Below are 19,444 nucleotides of genomic sequence, written 5' to 3' on the forward strand. Positions count from 1 at the left end.
GACAATCGTACACGGTACAATGTATGGCAACAACTTTTAAACATAGTACAAAGTAAGTATGAAATAAAACTTACCATCCTAACTACTAAAACAATAAGTGCTGGCAGAAGTCTTTGATATAATGTTACAATCCAGTGGTGCTTAATCATGAGTTTCGGTCTTGTTTCTAATGACAAAGCACTGTCTTTTATATGAGTGAAAATATTTTTCTAACCAGTTTTATCAGTGCTCACTGGGCACCAGATAAGACAGGCCAGAATCTTAGTTAAATCTTAAGTAGCACTGACTGACATAAGTGAGACTTACCCTGTCCCTCGCACTGCTTGCTGGGCACCAGGTAAGAAAGACCGAACTCCTTGGGAGACTTGTAGAATCTTTAAATCTTAAGTAGCATTGTCAAGCACAGGTGAGACTTACCCTGCACCTCGCACTGCTTGCTGGGCACCAGGTAAGACAGACCGAACTCCTTGGGAGACTTGTAGACCTCCTCACGAGGACCCTCGTACTCCTTAGACTGCTCGCCGTCAAAGTTGCCACACAGACCGACCAGCTTCTTGCGGTAGTCGTGAGACACCTGTAGTGGGATATTGATGTAAGATACCGCAGACATCCTCTATATAGGTGGCGCATGATGCTTTTAAAGGCTAGTAATAGAGCAATGCAGTTTTGCTATGGCTCGCGTTTTCAGTCAAGCACACCAGGTCACCCCTTAGTAACACCTCTCGATAAGGCCCCCTTTCCAAAGGATAGTGAAGCAGAAAGACTTGGAAAAAGTATTTTTATATTAAGTTTGATACCAGAAAAGCATGAAATGAAATTGCTAAGATAATGGAAGGTTACTGTGTTTAGGGAGGAGGAATTTCTTCCTCTGCCCACCTGTCTCTTTTCGTTGCTTTTTTAATCCCTTTAGTTAGCACTTCTTTGCACCCAGTTTGTATGGACCGCAGCATCTTTCCTTTAAAGTGGTCAGGCAATATGATGCTAACAGTTTGAAATGTATCTGGAAACATCATTCAGTCTTTCATATGAGTGTCAGGATGTGACCATGATTGCGCAATGCATGTAGCATCCTGTACGCACCTTGACCTCAACGTTGTGGTTGTCGACCTTAACCTTCAGGCCGTGCTGGGGTGACTTCAGCTGGATGCCGTTGCCATGGCAATACAGGGTGCAGATGACCTTGCCGGTGGTCTGGTGACGGATGGTCTTGACCTCGCCGGACTGGATCGGAACCTGACGTCCGTCGATGGTCACCTCGATCTGAGGGTTAAAGTAGCAAGCCAATTAACCCTCCACTACCGAGGATACATCCAATCAACAAGAGAAAGCATGTGCCATTTTTTACATAGCCTTTGGTACGACCCGGGCGGGGTTTGACCCCCTCCCCCTCAATTTTCCCAATAAAAGGCAAACACTCTATTAAGATAAGTGGCCTCAGCACGAATGTAAAACTTAAAGCGTCACAGAAAGGCAGCAACACCTACCGGCTTGTGCAGGTGCTGCTCCTCCTCAACGCTGGTCCACTCCATGGACTTGGACTTGGACCTGCTCTCGGCCGAGGTCTGCTGGCTGAAGGGCACAAACAAAAATAGTGGAAGTTTCATCTCCAATCTTGGGGTCGTGTGGCGCAACGGCAGAGCGTTCGGCTCAGAACCAAGAGGTCCCGAGTTCGAATCCTACCATGCCACCGATCTTGTGCCCTTGGGAAAGGCAGTTTACACGGCCTTCCTCACTTCACTCCTGTTCTTAGTAATGGTCATCGGTCACCTCTGTACGTGTTCTAGTAATAGTAGTAGTAGCAGTAGACGTAGTAGTAGTAGTAACCTAGCCTCTAGCAGGCCTTCCTAAGTGGATACGGATCGTAGAATTAAAAAGGAACAATTGGCCAGGAGAGTTAGTCCACGAGAAGGTTAACATCTCCCCCTTGGAGCCTGCAAATGAAAGCCTATGGTGGCAAAACTCCCCTATAGCCGGCGTGGTTAGTCTGGTAGAGACTAGTAGTAACCCCTGTACTGTTCAAGCACTAGTCGGTAACAGTACAGAATGCCATTCTCCAAGTCACCGTACCTGCTCGGTTTGTTCTCCTGACTAAGCTTTGAACGTGCAGTAGCAGTAGAATTATCAGTACAGAATGCCAGATATTGCAGATTTCTTTTTACACAACAAGTAAATCTCACCTGCTGACGTTTCGGTGTCTGTCAGACACCTTCTTCAGAGCTTCTGACTGTAGTACTGCTTCTCGCCGCTATAAGTAGCCGGAGTAGGTGGCGCTTTTGCAGCGAGAACACTTCCAGTCAGAAGCTCAGAAGAAGGTGTCTAACAGACACCAAAACGTCAGCAGGTGAGATTTCCTGGTTGTGTATAATATCCTTTGTCCTACCAACCTGATGAAATCATATACAGACAGTAGAAAATTCGCCATACCTGGTCTGTCGTTTCTCCTGGCTCTGCCTCCACTCCTGATCCTCCCAGGCAGCCTCCTGGCTCTGCACCTCCTCACTCGAGGAGCCGCGAGGAACCCTCAACTCGATCTTGGTGCTCTTGATGAAGACCTGTAGGATGAAATGGTGAAGGAATAGTTGAAACACATATTCAGCATTTTAGGTAAAAAATTCCAGCCTTTTCCTTACCTCAATCTGGTTGTTAAACAGGTTGAGGATCTCCAAGTTCTGCAGTTGTGCAATACTGGGGGGCAGTTGTGTATTATTTTAATCTTTTTCCGATGAACTTTCACTTCTCGTCTCGCCACAGAGAATTTTTCCAGCGTACCACCTCTGACTCACACCACTATACTGTACAACTACCAGCCTCAAAGTCATTCTACGGTAATAGCTTTTTTCCCACAAACAGCAAAACTATGGAACTCCCTCCCAGCCCACTACTTTCCCACCGAATATAACCTACGAGACAAACATACACCGTTATCTCTCACTTTAGCCACATTATGCTTAGACGTGCCTTGCATTGAGCGAGATCGTTAAGGTATTGGTGTATTTCCTATAGCTTCATTAATTACGAATGCGCCCATATAAAACATGTATTATAACATGTAAACCTATGGGGCGAAAAAACTCATGAATGAGACCTTAAAAAATCTAACACTGGTCACTTTGAAATTGAACACAAACGAACCTTAACAGTCTTCTCAGGCCTGTGCTCCTCAGCTTTGACAGACAGAGATATAGACAGACAGACAAACAAACAGACCAACCTTAACAGTCTTCTCCGGCTTGCGTTCCTCGGGCTTGTTGACGAGAACCATGAACTTCTCCTCGGGGGAGGCGTCCTTGGCCAGAATGTGGTCGCACTTGCTCAGCCTGTACTTGTACTCAACATCGTCGAAGGTGCGGATCTTGTCGTTGGACTGAACCTTGCAGAAGGCTGGGTAGGAAAGAATGGTGTTAGAAATGATGCGGTCCAAATATTCTGAATCTCACTTGGTAGAATTTGAGATTTCACTCTGATGTCAAAAAATGCAGTTCAGTTTCCCATGTCTGTATGTCTGAATTGATCACCATTCATACCCGACAGCCTTGTTGAACAGGCTTGTGTTGTTGTGATACCATTTTATGTAAGGATTACAACCTGTGTTTATAGGTTTATTAGGGATAGCAATCACGCAATCTTAAGGATATGTATCTATGAATTTATTAAGGCTATTTGTGTAATATGGATGATAAGGACTTTATTCATATAATCTGTATTTTGTCTGACCGCTACCTTCTTCTCAGTGAGTGAGTGAAAGCTTTATGTACTCATGTGTGTACTCAAGTTGTTCTTGGTGGCCGTGTCCATGGCCTGCTCGGTGAGTGGGTGAGTGAGTGAGTGAGTGAAAGCTTTATGTACTCACGTGTGTACTTGTTCTTGGTGGCCGTGTCCATGGCCTGCTCGGTGAGGGTCTTCCTTGTAGACGGGAACCAGACCGGGGCCCAGGCCATCGGGAGGCGGCTGATGTTGTGGTCCTGGCGCGGCGTCCGGATCGTGACGTTCATCTCGCGCTCAGCCCGGTCCAGAGTCGCGCGCACACGGATCTGGTTGGGGGGGTTGGCAACGCCCACCTGATAATGAGGTGCCAAGGTTCTGGTTAGGAATGCAGAATCTAAAGGTCCTGGGTTCAAATCCCAAGTACAATGTTGCGCCCTTGGGGAAGGCACTTTACAATTATTTCCTCACTCGACTCAGAGTAGCGTGCACTCGGATCTGGTTGGGGGGTGGTTGATTTGACGCCGCCATCTGAGGTGATAGTGATATCGCACGAGTTTAGCTCACTGCAGAGCTGTTCCTTCCACTGGTCGTGACAAAGAAGACGGACGCTATGTGCAGTATTTACCTGGGGTGCCAAGGTTCTGGTTAGGATTGTGGACTTAAAATCTAAAGATTCTGGGTTCAAATCCCTAGTACAATGTTGCCCCTTACAGTTATTTCCTCACTAGACTCAGGTGACAATGAAAGTAGACGTGATACCAATCCAGTAAAGCTCACTGTAGAGCTGCTATTCTTCCACTGGTCGTGAATGCTTTCCTAAAAATGCTTTTCAAGTAAACAAAAGGTTAGCAAATATCTGTTATCACAACCCAGTTAGTTTAATCCAAAACACTCTGAGTGGCTCACAGTGAGCCTTGTTTTGTGGCGAATTTGTTTGTATTGCATACCCGGTAAACCACCTCATGGCGTAACACACCAGGTTTGTACTGAAGAGTACAAGCTGCATATCCGGACAGATTTTGATATGATCCACACACACCGGGAAGGACCCCTACTCTTTTCGATAAGTGCGGTGGGTTCTTTAACGTGCAAGAGGCGTGGCTCTCCTCAAACACCGGACCTCCAGATCCATTTAACGTCTTATCCGAGGGACGTCCCTAACCGAAGCTAGGTACTCATTTACACCTGAGTGAAGTGAGGAAAGTCGTGTAAACTGCCTTTCCCAAGGGCATAACATCAGGGCATATCGGTGGTTTCAAACCCGGGACCTCTCGGTTGTGGGCGAAACACCCTACAGATTGTGCCACACCATCATCATCATTATCATATTTGTTGCCCCCAGATAACCCCGCGAGGGGCAAAGTAGGAGGGGAGGAGGTCCCAGGCTAAGGCGGGCAGGCCTCCAGCCTGGCGCGGTATGACTCAACGGTGGGAGCCGTAACAACAGCGCCAGGCAGGGCGTTCCACTTGGGGATTGTGCGGGGGAAAAATGAGTGTTTGTAAGAGTCTGTCCGGGCGTTAAGTGGTTGAAATTTGAGCGAATTGAAATAAATACAAACAAACAACCAAACAAGCAGACCTGTCTGACGGCGCTGCGGCTGTAAAGGCTGTTGAGGATGTAGCTGTGGGCGGCCAGGCAGGTCTGCTCCAGCCACGCGGGGATCTGCAAGATACAGGCAAAGTTAACGGGTTGAAAAGTTTTTCATGCTTATCATCTCCATGAAAAATGGAGATATTGTTTTTGGCGTGTCTGTGTGTGTGTGTGTGTGTTTCCGGACTATTGTAGTCAGCATAACTCAAGAACCTCTGGATGGATTACGATGATATTTGGTAAGTGGGCAGGTGTTGTGGAGTCGAAATTCACGGTCGATTTTGGGCCCCCTGGTATGTGACCTTGGTACTGCAGCAGAACTTCCATTTTCGTATATTTTGAACTGGACGTGCTATGGTCTTGATTTTTGGGTGGCAGATAGCTTGTGATGTAATAAAGAAGTGGTGTAGGTTTGGGCCCCCTAGCAGCTTGTTTTGATATGTTTTATAATGCTTATCAATAAGTAGCGTCCAATGGTTAGTGACCTTGATCAGGAACAATAGAAGGCAGCTCATGATAGCTGAGATATGAACAGGTGTCAACCGATGATAAATCGTTGACATTTTCTATGAAGTTTTAACCAACCAACTATTGATATTAGCCTAGCTGTCAGTAGAAATGCTCTATATATTTCGATGAAGGTTTAAGACATTCAGACACTGCTCTATATACTTGTTTTGTGCTGACGTTCAGTGTTTTGTCAGACCATAGAAGGCAAAGGGCTATCACCAGGCAGAAGCCGCTCAGGAGTAAACCAGTAAACAGTTAACCAGACTAATGGACAGGTAGAACAAGCTTGGCAACATTTAAGATGTTGCCATGGCGACGGTGATCTCTGTTAATGTTTTCGTTTTTAGCCGACATGCAAATAAGGACCTCGCATAAATCATATCAGTTGATCACCTTCTCTACTCAAATAACACAAGTTGTCCAATGTATGAAAATCTTTCACAAAATATGAAGACAATACATCCAGGCATTCTTGAGTTGTCGTCCCATAGACGTTCACATTCCTGTGCAATTCCTAGAATTCTTGCAAACTGCACACAACATATATCAATTTGGCTCGCCCCTGAGGCGTCGCCAAAAAATGAACTCACGTTCTGGAACTGGATCTCGGCATCGAGCTCCCTGAGCTGGCTGCGCTGGCGCACGGCCTCCTGGCAGGCACGGGAGTACCGCTGTCCGTCACGCCGGTCCTTCAGGCACTGCCTGGGGGGAGAGAGGTGAACCGTTTTAGGTGGTAGGACACAGGCTTTAGGCTACGGTATTTATGTTGGGTAACCGCCGCGGTACATGTTTTCGCTCAAATGCTCCCGAAGACGGTTTCTCCTGTCTCTCACTCCGGAAATGCCCCCCCCTCATTAGCGGGGATGGTTTCTCCCGTCGTCCTTTGCTAATTACCTCTACGGGGCTCGCCCAGACAGAGTTCGGCTTTGCCGAACATTGCCGAAAACCGCCAAACACGCTGAGTACTTCATCACGATCGGAACTTCAGCAGCTATTCAACGACAATACCTTTGCCTACCGCCTGTGGGTAGGATGGTTAGGGTTGTTGACTAAGAATCTAAAGGTTCTGAGTTCAAATCTCAAGCAGACCCTGGCAGGCACGGGAGTACCGCTGGCCGTCACGCCGGTCCTTCAGGCACTGCCTGGGGGGAAAGGTTTACACGGTGAACGGTTTTGGGTGGCAAGATAGCCTAGTGGTTTAGGGTTGCTGCCTTTGACGAAGGTCTTTCAGGCAATGTCTGGGGGGAGAGGTTTAGATAGTGAACGGTTTTGGGTGGCAAGATAGCCTAGTGGTTAGGGTTGCTGCCTTTGACAAAGGTCTTTCAGGCAATGTCTGGGGGGAGAGAGGTGAACCGTTTTAGGTGGTAGGATGGTTAGGGTTGTTGACTAAGAATCTAAAGGTTCTGAGTTCGAATCTCAAGCAGACCCTGGCAGGTACAGGAGTACTGCTGCCTGTGAGGAAGGTCTTTCAGGCAATGTCTGGGGGGAAAGGTTTACACGGTGAACGTTTTTTTTTGGGTGGCAAGATGGCCTAGTGGTTAGGGTTCGAATCCCAAATAAACCCTGGCAGGTACAGGAGTACTGCTGCCTGTGAGGAAGGTCTTTCAGGCAATGTCTGGGGGGAGAGGTTTACATGGTGAACGGTTTTGGGTGGCAAGATGGCCTAGTGGTTAGGGTTGCTGCCTTTGGCGAAGGTCTTTCAGGCAATGTCTGGGGGGAGAGAGGTGAACCGTTTTAGGTGGTAGGATGGTTAGGGTTGTTGACTAAGAATCTAAAGGTTCTGAGTTCGAATCTCAAGCAGACCCTGGCAGGCCCGGAAGTACTGCTGCCCTTCACGGCGGTCCTTCAGGCACTGTCTGGGGGAAAGGTTTACATGGTGAACGGTTTTGGGTGGCAAGATAGCCTAGTGGTTAGGGTTGCTGCCTTTGACGAAGGTCTTTCAGGCAATGTCTGGGGGGAGAGAGGTGAACCGTTTTAGGTGGTAGGATGGTTAGGGTTGTTGACTAAGAATCTAAAGGTTTGAATCTCAAGCAGACCCTGGCAGGCCCGGAAGTACCGCTGCCCTTCACGGCGGTCCTTCAGGCACTGCCTGCGGGGAAAGGTTTACACGGTGATCGGTTTTTTTTTGGTGGCAAGATGGCCTAGTGGTTAGGATTCGAATCCCAAATAGACCCTGGCAGGTACAGGAGTACTGCTGCCCGTGACGAAGGTCTTTCAGGCGATGTCTGGGGGGAGAGGTTTACATGGTGAACGGTTTTAGGTGGCAGGGTGGTAAGGGTTGTTGAATTAGAACCTATTGGTTCTGAGTTCGAATCCCAAGCAGACTCTGGTAGACCCAGGAGTGCCAGAGTCTGCTTGGGATTCAAACTCAGAACCTTCAGATCCTAAGTCAACAACCCTAACCACCCTGCATGAAAGGTTACATAGTGAATGGTTTTAGGCGGCATGGTTTTTCTTTTGGATCATAAAGTTATAGCAATGGTAAGCTATAACTAGCCTGGCAAATGATGATACATAATAGGTAACTTTCTATTTATTATGTGATGTCTGTTTTCTTTCTGTTTCAAGTAGCTCCCATGGAGTTCTATATTACTAGTAAATGTATGGAAAATAATCATTGGTCTCAGGTGTCTAGAAAAATCCCTACTTGTACAGGTTGCCCCTCAGCTTCTTGAACTGGATCTCCTCAGAAGACCCACTGCTCTCCCGAGACCTCTCCATGCTAGAGGACTCCTGGGCGGAGCGGGAACTGCTCTCCCGAGACTTCTCCATACTGGAGGACTCCTGGACGGAGCGGGAATTCCTCTCTGGCTTCGGCTCCCACATCCATAGGGTCCTGAACATGTGCAGGGATATAGAACAGGCACTGAACATCATCTCAATAGAGATGGGAGACTTCACCCCCTTACCCATACTACTCTTGCAGTCTCACAGGGTCCTGAACATGTGCAGGGATATAGAACAGGCACTGAACATCATCTCAATAGAGATGGGAGACTTCACCCCCTTACCCATACTACTCTTGCAGTCTCACAGGGTCCTGAACATGTGCAGGGATAGTAAACAGGCACTGAACATCATCTCAACAATCAGAGATGGCAGGCTTCACCCCTTACCCATACTACTCTCACAGGGTCCTGAACATGTGCAGGGATATAGAACAGGCATTGAAAATCATCACAACAGACAATCGGAGATGGCAGACTTCATCCCCTAACCCATACTACTCTTATAGTCTCACAGGGTCCTGAACATGTGCAGGGATATAGAACAGGCACTGAAAATCATCACAACAAACAGAGATGGCGGACTTCGCCCCTTTACCCATACTACTGTTACAGTCTCACAGGGTCCTGAACATGTGCAGGGATATAGCACAGGCATTGAACATCATCTCAACAATCGGAGATGGCAGACTTCATCCCCTTACCCATACTACTCTCACAGGGTCCTGAACATGTGTAGGGATAGTAAACAGGCACTGAACATCATCTCGACAGAGACGGCAGACTTCACCCCTTACACATGATACGCTTACTGTCTTAATGAACAATAATAAAGGCATAAGTACATCGTTGAAGGAGTATTGAAATGATAAACGTACTGGACGGTGTCCATGAGAGACTGAGACTGGGTCAGTCCCTCTGCGCTGTTCTTTATTGTGTCTTAGATGTGAATTTTACCGTCTCTAAGTAATAACAGAAAACACTAAGAAGAACGACAGTATTGAAACGTACTGTACTGTGTCCAGGAGAGACTCCAGCCTCAGCTCCTGGGACTGGGTCAGTCCCAACCCGCTGTCTTTATTATGTCTTAGATGTGAATTTTACAGTTTTTAGGATTAATGATGGTGTTGAAACGTACTGTACGGTGTCGAGGAGAGACTCCAGCCTCAGCTCCTGGGACTGGGTCAGCCCTCCCCCCCCCCCTCCCCGCTGTTCTTTACTATATCTTAGATGTGAATTTTACAGTTTGTAGGATTAATGATGGTGTTGAAACGTACTGTACGGTGTCGAGGAGAGACTCCAGCCTCAGCTCCTGGGACTGGGTCAGCCCCTCCCCGCTGTTCCTGCTGTCCCACTCCGCTGCCTCCTCCTGACGCTCGAAGCGACGCTGCTGCACCGACTTCTGGAACTTCGCCTGAAACGGAGTCATGACAGGAATTTTGCCCAAAGTCCTATTGTAGATACACGTGTAGTTAAAAAGTCCTTCCCACATTAGAAAGTGCATAGGGTGGCGCCCATCTATAGCCCTTGGGTCACACAACTTCGTGCAATCACTACAGCAGGGGGCTAGTCCACTGATAGTGGTGTGTGTTCAACTACGGTACTCTTTCCCAAATGCTGCACCATGGATCCCCTCCCAAACAAATCTGCAAGAATTTTACTGTACTCTGTTGGTGGAGGGTGGCACCAAAACGTCGACAGGTAAAATTCTCTTGTTTAACTCTATTTCCGATGATTTGTGCTGCTGTTTCTCATCATATCGTGTCCTTAAGATGGATCTTTCCATGTCTTCCATGTCCAGCCGACTCCATAGTCGGTGGTTGTTCGTTAAGACGTCGGTGTTTCCAATACTGTAGCAGTATGTGCCTAGCGCTATAGTCCAGTAGATCCAGTCTACCATGTAGTTAGCTAAAATCCTCCCACACCATTATTGATGTATAGGGCGGTGCCCATCTCCGTTTCATAGCCCTGGGCCACACTGTGGTGCAATCACTGCAGCAGGGGGCTAGTCCACTGGCAGCGGAGTGTGTTTAACTTCCATACTGTTTCAGAAGTATGTACCATTTTTATAAAGTCTTTGGTATGACTCACTGCGCCTCTCGTCCAGAGGTGTCCTACCTGGGGCTTGAACCCCAGTCCTTCTGGTCCAAGTAATTTGAACCAGATGTGGTGAGAGACAGAAGCGCAGACCACTACACCACAGGGACACCCCCTACCATGTAGTATTGTCAATAAAGTTTCATAGTTTTAAACGTACGTCGATCTGCACCCTGGGCCCCCTGCCGGAGCAGTCCGCCCCCCACTTGGCGTCCACCTTCGTCTTCACGACGCCGTCCTGGATCAGACGGGAGTCCCTGAAGGTCGGGTACTCCAGCTGCATTTCCGCACAACCCTTAAACTGCGGGACAAGAAAGATGGTATTACTCATGGGAAGTCGGTGACGTATCTGGCAAGTTTGTCCATATGTAATAGTGGGGATCAACCTCCACTAACTGACCAGTCTAACTGGTCCGGACCCTTTAGCCTAGTGGTTAGCGCGTTGAATTCCCAAGTCGTGCGGATCGGGATTGGCACGGGTTCTAATCCCGGGAGCGTCGTACTCGCCCCTTTGGGTTTTTACAGTATACATGCCGTAAACTGTGGAAAGGAAAGTCATATTACTCATTGACAATCAATCTAGCACCATGTAGATTCTTAAAATTTTGCATAATATTTGACGTAGCCCTCAATATCATTGTAATTATCATTATTATATGTGCTATTTGTATTTGCCATTTGCCTTATCTTCGTTTTCTATTTTACTAGGCTTAGATTTGTCTACATTTCAATTAATACTTTTGTTTAAAACATGATGATCTACGGGTCTCGTCCAGTCACTGAATAAATACATGTACATAAAACCTACTGATGCGTTCTGCTGTAAGAATCTGAACTCACGTCCCAGGACTCCAGGTCCGGGATGCGGGACCGCTCGATCTGGATGGCGATGGTCTTGCGGGTCTGCTGCTTGCCGTCCTCCCGACCCTGCTGCTGGGTCTCGGCGGATACCGCAGGCTCCTTCTCCCGCGGAGAACGGAGCAGCAGCTTCCGAGGGTACCTCCTCTCCGTCGACGCGTCTATCTCACGCCGGCGGGGGTCAATCTCAACCTGGTAAACAAATAGATGAATAAATAAATAAACAAACAAATGAACAAACAGCTGCGTCTAACTCACGCCGGAGGGGGTCCACCTCAACCTTCCAACACAAGGGAAATTTCGAATTTTAGACCTACGGTATAAGGTTAAACTGTACTAGTAACTTTGGTGTATTTTTAACTAAAATATAAAGAAGCCTTTCTATAGTGTCCACCTTTCGACAGTTATGTTCTCTTTCGCAAGCTCATTGGCTGCAGTTGGATGACATTGATAAAAGGATATAACAACAGTGGATGGCAGTTCAGCACTAAGGAGAGCTCAGATGAGGCGGATGGAGATCTTATAAACAAACACATAAACAAACCTGCTCATCCTTGGTCTGAATCTTGATCATCATGTTGCGGTCCTGTTGAGGGTGTTTGGCGCGGATGTCGAGCTCAAGCCGCATGGCGCTCGGCTGCTCCGCGGATCTCTGTTCGCTAGAGTTCTCCTCGGAGGAGGTGGCGGGAACCGCCCTGGGGCGGCACACGATCTCAACCTACAGTCAACAGTTCAACACGTGTTAGCTGTTGTTTCAAGCCCTGTGTTGTCAGTCGATCTCAACCTACAGTCAACAGTGCAACACGCGTTAGCTGGTGTTTCAAGGCAAGCCCTGTATTGCCACTCAATCTCAACCTACAGTCAACAGTTCAACGCGTGTTAGCTGGTGTTTCAAGCCCTGTGTTGTCATTCGATCTCAACCTACAATCAACAATACAACACGCGTTAGCTGGTGTTTCAAGCCCTGTGTTGTCATTCGATCTCAACCTAGAGTCAACAGTTCAACACATGTTGGCTACAGAATGAAACCGGAAATTGTATTTGTATGCGTATTCTATAGACCTGACAACTCTGAAGGCAACTTTCTGTTACACCCCCTTCCCACATGGTGCTGTGACCGCGTAGCGAGCAACCATTTGACAGATGAAGAACGAATTTATGTACGTCGTGTATGTTTTGCTGTCTCTTAAACACGCTTATATATCGTGCTTCATATTTCAGTTAATGAATACAAGGGTTACACGGATCCAATTTCGGGCACTCAGTGACGCCTTCTGACTGATAGATTGATTGATTGATTGATTTTTATTACACAACCGGCAGGCTTTAAATAGCCTGAATTTTGTTGTATTTACACATGTTGGCTCCGTAATATTTAAAATTTGCTTACAAAATCGCAATCGTAAATAATATTTCTACTACATGGCATTTCATCATACACGTATACACATATGTTCTCCGCAAATGTCTTTTAAAAACATCAATAAAGGAACTTCTAGAGGTATGGGGGCCTTAGCAAAATTGCCACGAACTTAAATGAATTTATAGCATATTTATAGTATTAAACTATATATATATATATATATAGAGAGAGAGAGAGAGAGAGAGAGAGAGAGAATTAAACAATATATCTATTGTATTGTATTGTAATTTATAGTATTATAGAATTTATAGTATTAAACAAACAAACTAACGGACCTCCTCGGGCCTGTTCTCTCCGGGTCTGACTGCCAGACGCAGTTCCACGGGACCGGTCAGGGGCTGGTAGGGGGCGCTCCTCTCCTTGTTCAGGCGGGAGATCATGCTGGACTGCAGGGCGAACTCCAGGCCGAGGGCCTGCCTGCCCCACGCAGTCTTCATCTGGAAAGATACAAAGTAAAGTTAGTCCCACAGCCTTTTGAGGCCATGTGGGCAGTTTATTGCTATCCACTGTGTCCAGGGCACGGTATTGGAAGGTAAAACCCATCCCTCTCCGTCCACCGCCGTTTACCTTCCCAACCGAAGGCAGGTACCCATTTTTACACCGGAGTGGAGTGAGGATAGTCGTGTAAAGAGTAGGGGCCCGTCCCGATGTGAGTGGTTCAAAATTAACGCAGCTGGTACTTAGTATGCATAATTGGTGTGTTACACTTGAAGGCGGTTTACCTGTTATGCCAAACAAACAAACAGAAACTAGCTGACCTGGCTGGGGAACTTCTGAACCTTCTCGCCCTGGATGGTGATCTCCTTCCTCAGCGTGCCCTTCACCTGCTTGGCGCCTTGCGTCTTGCGGACCGCCGTCTCCTCGGTGAAGACGATGGGGCGGGACTTGAGCACCAGCAGCTCGCGTTCCTTCTCGGGCGTCTGGAAGGTCACCTTGTGGTTGCGGTTCTTCATGTCCAAGGTCACCTTTCACCACAAACACAGAGAACAGAACATCAAACAAGTTGTCTACCAGAAAAGAGCAGTATAGGATAACATATGAAAATCCAGAACATACGCGTTCAAACTATGACATTTAACAATTTCAAACACAGAGTGAAGTGAGGAAATTTGTGTTGAGTGCCTTTCCCAAGGGCACAACGTCGGTCGCATGTCCATTTGGAAGTGGTACTGTAGCAACACGCTAAATGAAGTAAAAGCTAGAGAACAGGACCGACCTTGCCTGAGATGGGCAAGAGGCCCTTCACGGAGGCGTCCAGGCCAACACCGGCCTTGATGACGCGGCAATCAACAGTCATCTTAGCGATGATCTGCACATGAGCGCTGGAAATGATAAACAAACAAATAGATTTGGATTTATTGGAATTGCAACAGTGCAATACACGTGGGACACAGGCAGCTATTGCTGATGTTGTGACCCCCACACATAATGTACCCGATTTTTACACTTGGGTGGAGTGGGGAAAATTGTGTTAAGTGCCCTTTTTCCCAAAGGCACAAGATCGGTGGCAGCAGGAGATTCGAACCCGGAACCCCTTGGTTCTGAGTCGGAAATCCTGCATTACGCCACACGACCCCACAAACAAATAGACAAATGCTTGTAATCCTCACCCAAGTGCGAGCCATTGCAAGAGGACATGAGAAGACTTGAGCAATATAGTGAAAATCATGCTAATGTTAACTTTGTCTCGCTTTTCGTCAGACACATCGTTCAACGAATTTCAAAGCAAACGATGTTTTAAAACGTTCCAGGTGTGTAGAGGGGGAGGCAAGGAGAGAGTCAGTGAGATTCAGGGCGAGGGAGGGAGAGAGGGAGGGAGGGAGGGAGGGAGGGAGGGAGGGAGGGAGGGAGGGAGGGAGGGAGGGAGGGAGGGAGGGAGGGAGGGAGGGAGGGAGGGAGGGAGGGAGGGAGGGAGGGAGGGAGGGAGGGAGGGAGGGAGGGAGGGAGCCAGGGGGAGGGAGTGGGGGAGGGAGTAACGGAGGGAGGGAGGGAGCGAGAGTGTCAGAGGGAGTCAGGGAGGGAGGAAGTCACAGAGAGAGGGAGGGAGGGAGTAAGGAAGGGAGGGAGGGATTGAGAAACACATGTACCTGTGGGTGCTGGTCAGCTCGGCTTCTATGTTGCTGATGCTCTTCTCTTCACCGGAGCTTTCCTTGCGGTACAAACTCGGGGAAACGATCATCTTCCCGGCGATGTCAGACCGGGTCACCGCCAGGGCCTAGGTGGGGAACACAGACGGGTAGTCAAGACTTCGGAGATAGACTATATGTTTGTACAGTTCTCGCGCATCTGTACCTTAAAAGGTAAAGTCGGTCCTGAGGGTTGTTATATACTGTGTCCAGGGCAGGGTACTGAAAGGCGGGGCCCATAACTGTTCTTCCACTGCCCTTTACCTCCCCAACCGAAGTCAGGTTCCCATTCTTATACCTGGTTGGAGTGAGGAAAGTCATGTATAGCTGTGGATGGATCTGCATGCTGTTCGGGACTTTCGATTATGGGCCACCTAGCGGCTTTATGTAATACGGCAGCAGAACATTTCGTTTATCATGGTCTGAACATTGCTGAGGTCATGAGTTTTTGGGGTGGCAGATAGATCTAATTTAATACCATTAGCTTCCTAGCCTTAGTAGTTCACATACATGGACACAAACACGTCGACAAAGACAGGTAAAGTCATTACCTTGAGTTCCGCCTTCATTGGCAGACCGAGGAAAGTCGCGACGATCTCGGACACATCCACCAACATAGAGGCCTTCGTCCTGCTCGTCTGGGCACCTGTTAACGCGTGGATATGGTGAGAAAGTTTAGTGCAAGTTCTTACCCGTAGGCTAACGGCCAGTACATGTAACATGAAACTCCAGATCAAGTTCCTAGGTGGACCAAATCTACACCGCTTCTTCCTGACATCTGAATAAAATATATATTTTTTGAAATAATCTTTATTAAGATTTTCCAATGATAGACGAATACATGTATACATAATAGAAACGCAAAAACCAGGAGACATTTGCTAACACTAGATTATACTAACAACTTATTGCATAAAGATCCCCACTTAAACAGGTGTTTATCAATTTTTCCAGAATTATAAGCAGTTATATATTCCACTTTGTGGTAATGCTTTACATAGGCAATATATCCATCTAACGTAGCTAATTTTACATGTCGGTTTTTAAATAAATAAAGTTTTGCAATTAGCAACAATGTATTAATAACAATAGGACAATTAACAGAAGTACCTTATATGATAATTCTAGGTGCAAGTATGACTGATGCATTGACATGGTTTTGTATCCAATTTAATTATCTCTATATATTTCCCCATATACACACCCTGCTGCAGCTGCTTCTCAATCTCGGGGAAGGAGAGCTTGTCCTCGCGGACAAGCTTCTTCAGCATGTCGCTCCTGAACTGGTGAAAGTATATCTCATTGCCGTTCGCCTTGACGTAGATCTGGCCCTTAGGGTCTTCCGGAGTCCTAGTCTTGATGTTCAGCTAACGTTTCAAAAGACAAGGTCAGACATGTCAATCAATCAATCAATCATTCGAGAGCATCGGAGCCTGATGCATCTCTCTCGCCAGGTTTGTCTCTCTCTCGCCAGGTTTGTCTACTCTCGGCGTAGACCCTCAAGTCAGTTCTGGCGATCCCCATCCCTTGTCGAAGATCTTGTCAAGGAAAATTAATTCTATCCAATCAGGTGGACAATAAATACGCTAGGATTGTTTGGGTGCAATCTGTACATCAGCAAGTGAAACTTTGTACCAGTGCAGATGCACTTTTGACTTGATGTAAATGCAGGGCCTGTCAGGCAATATGTATCCCTAAATATGCAAACACATTCGTTCCAAATTCCAGAAGATTCAGAAGTCAAATTGCTTCACACACCTAAAGAAAGGTTTTAGACTTGCCAATTTAGAAGGAAATATCTAAGTAACGTACTCATTGAAAATATCTAAGTCACGTATTCATTGAAAACGTATCCATTGTTCAATCCGTATTGTTGCACACGGCCAATGATGATTAAAGTGCCCAGAGACACTCCTTACCTTGCTCTGGATCTTCTCGGCTTCGATGTTCCTGAAGGTCCTCTGCCTCTCGGTGCTTGAGGAGTCCCGGTACTCCCTGCTGGTCTCCTGGCTCTTCTTCTTCAGCTGAGACATGGCGGACGTCTGGTGCTCGTACTGCTTGTACAGGGCGTCGACCATGGTCTGCATGCCGGCAGCTCGCACCTGATGGTGACAAGGTGGTCAATATATTGACTTAATAATGACGTGATTGTTAATGAACTTGAATATTTTTGATTAATGTCTTTCATAGATTTTAATTTATTTGTAAATCTATTTGATAATGGATAAGTGGATTAGCAGAAGTGCTTATCTAGATTTTGTGCAATTCAGACTTGGAGTGTCCGCGAGTCTGAACGGGACGTAAAGCGTAGATCCCCTGTTTAAGGAGAATTGAATTATACCTCGAGCACGTTACAGGTCCCACAACACTGGTAGAAGAGAGTAGAAGTCCGTTCCGGTGTGAGTGGATCAAACCTTACAGTGTGGTCTCACACATCTCGTACTTATTGTACGAAACTGGTGCGTTACATCCGAAGACGGTTTACAGGTTAGGCGAAAACAAACAAACCCCAAACTCCAGGAAGTTGACGCTGTAGCTGAGGGCCTGAAGGTTGATCTTGGCCGTGACGGCGCGCGGCAGGACCGACCTCTTGTCGCTGATGGTCTGGATCTTCAGGGAGGCCCCGAGCTTCATCTCCTCTGCAGGAGGGAAGGGCCACAGGAGGGAGTAAACGAAAGAACAAACGATTACTGGATGGATGGATGGAAACGTGAGTGGATGAACTAATCAATGAGTGAATGAATGAATGAATGAATGAATGAATGGATGAAAGAAAGAAAATGAAAGTAAGTGAGTAAATCAACGTATGTCTCTGTGTGTCTGTGTCTGTGTCTGTGTGTCTGTAAATGTATACATGAATAAGTAGATGGCTTGTAACTTTTGGAATGAATGAATGAATACAAATGAATGATGAGGAACGGACGGTGACTCACCGCTCATAGCCTGCCAGTCTGAGGTCTGGGAGTACTGGATGCCGAGGTTGAAGGGTCTGCAGTGTCTCATCGCCCTGATGCATGCGTGGCGCACGATCCTGTCCCGGGGCATCCTGCTCTCCGCACAGCTCTTCAGGGTCGTGTACACGAAGTTGCCAACCTGGTGGGAAAGAAGTGAGAATTCAATGTCTACTCTCCCGCTAGCATTCTTTTTTTTATTATGCTGAAGAAGAATATTCCATTACCACCAAGTCTACACCTGTGTACACTGTGTGACTAGTTCCAGTGACTACTTAGTGAGGAAGCTCCTACAGTACTTGATGACAACGAGTTCCATTCTACTATGGTTCTCGGGAAATACGAATTTTTGAACACACCAATCCTTGGCTGATAACTCTGGTACTTAAAAGCATGACTATTTCTAGTCCTCTTCTGAGCTGGCATTAGATACTTATCAGTCGGTACGTCCACAAGTTTATTAGTCATCTTGTACATCATGCAAAGTCTGGACATTGTTCTCCTGTCCTCAAGTGACATCAATTGCAGATCTCCTTTCATTTTTGTTACACTAGCACCCCTGTCATAGTTGTTCGTGCAGAATCTGGCAGCTTGGTTCTGCACCCTCTCCAGTTTATCTCTATCCTTCTTTGTGTATGGATCCCAAACTGTTGCAGCATATTCAAGGGAACAAACAAACATACAAACAAACAAACAACCGACCTGGTTGGAGGTCTCCCTCTGGGTGGACTGGGCGATCAGTTCCAGGAAGGAAACCGGCAGCTCGGACCCTGCGTCCATCATGGCGACGAAGGCGGCGATACGCTCCTCAGCCGGGTTCGCTGGGTTCTTAAAGACTGGGTACAGGATGTTGCGTGTCTGAAGAAGCAAAATCAACATGTCTTCTTATTTCAGTCATCACTGCAAAACACTATATATATATAACAGCGCACCCTCTTTTTAGTCACTTGGGAATCATCATCAATGACACATATTTGGTTTACGTAAAATTTGCGGCCGAAAAAGGAATTTCCTTGGTTGGATATCCAGCCTATACAAAGGTGCGTTGAAGTAGAAAACAACCTCTTCCCCGCAGACTTTACCTAAATAAATAAAAAATGTCAATACGCAACACATGCGCACATGCGCCCTAAAGATGGAATAACAAAGAACAACCGGATCACTGCTAGACTAGTCTCTTGGGCATCATCAGCAATTCAATCGACACTTGGGGGCATATTTCATAGAATGAATCACTGTCTTTCTATGTGTTTTGTTCTATACACATGAGGTAGACTTGAGATACAGTTGCTGATAATGTTAAACCTGCTACATGTTTCAATGGACCGTTGCAAAACGTTTGCCCATTCCCAGCCTTTGGTGGCTTGCTCATAATATCAGTTACTTTTTCATATATCCGTGTATTCATAGTTGATTGATCTGTACGTCTCCAATCTGAATCTGAACCTGTATAGCCG

General features: G+C 46.8%; 1 protein-coding gene across 1 annotated transcript in view; it reads right to left on the bottom strand.

Moving 5' to 3' along the window:
• The window catches only part of LOC136444253 (vitellogenin-like), a 31,418-nt gene that overhangs the window by 1,631 nt on the left and 10,343 nt on the right, over positions 1-19,444 (bottom strand). The window contains exons 14-36 of the mRNA XM_066441768.1: positions 18,690-18,845; positions 17,970-18,129; positions 17,545-17,675; positions 16,956-17,138; positions 16,241-16,403; positions 15,588-15,682; positions 14,998-15,125; positions 14,127-14,232; positions 13,669-13,875; positions 13,186-13,347; positions 12,032-12,205; positions 11,470-11,679; positions 10,790-10,930; positions 9,810-9,946; positions 8,454-8,642; positions 6,397-6,508; positions 5,285-5,368; positions 3,851-4,058; positions 3,212-3,381; positions 2,425-2,552; positions 1,485-1,569; positions 1,081-1,260; positions 418-574 (exon numbers count right to left, since the gene is read on the bottom strand). Coding sequence (XP_066297865.1) covers positions 418-574; positions 1,081-1,260; positions 1,485-1,569; positions 2,425-2,552; positions 3,212-3,381; positions 3,851-4,058; positions 5,285-5,368; positions 6,397-6,508; positions 8,454-8,642; positions 9,810-9,946; positions 10,790-10,930; positions 11,470-11,679; positions 12,032-12,205; positions 13,186-13,347; positions 13,669-13,875; positions 14,127-14,232; positions 14,998-15,125; positions 15,588-15,682; positions 16,241-16,403; positions 16,956-17,138; positions 17,545-17,675; positions 17,970-18,129; positions 18,690-18,845 — 3,466 coding nt within the window. The remainder of the gene's footprint in view (positions 1-417; positions 575-1,080; positions 1,261-1,484; positions 1,570-2,424; positions 2,553-3,211; positions 3,382-3,850; positions 4,059-5,284; positions 5,369-6,396; positions 6,509-8,453; positions 8,643-9,809; positions 9,947-10,789; positions 10,931-11,469; positions 11,680-12,031; positions 12,206-13,185; positions 13,348-13,668; positions 13,876-14,126; positions 14,233-14,997; positions 15,126-15,587; positions 15,683-16,240; positions 16,404-16,955; positions 17,139-17,544; positions 17,676-17,969; positions 18,130-18,689; positions 18,846-19,444) is intronic.

Source organism: Branchiostoma lanceolatum, chromosome 11, assembly GCF_035083965.1.
Source record: "Branchiostoma lanceolatum isolate klBraLanc5 chromosome 11, klBraLanc5.hap2, whole genome shotgun sequence".
Taxonomy (NCBI): domain Eukaryota; kingdom Metazoa; phylum Chordata; class Leptocardii; order Amphioxiformes; family Branchiostomatidae; genus Branchiostoma; species Branchiostoma lanceolatum.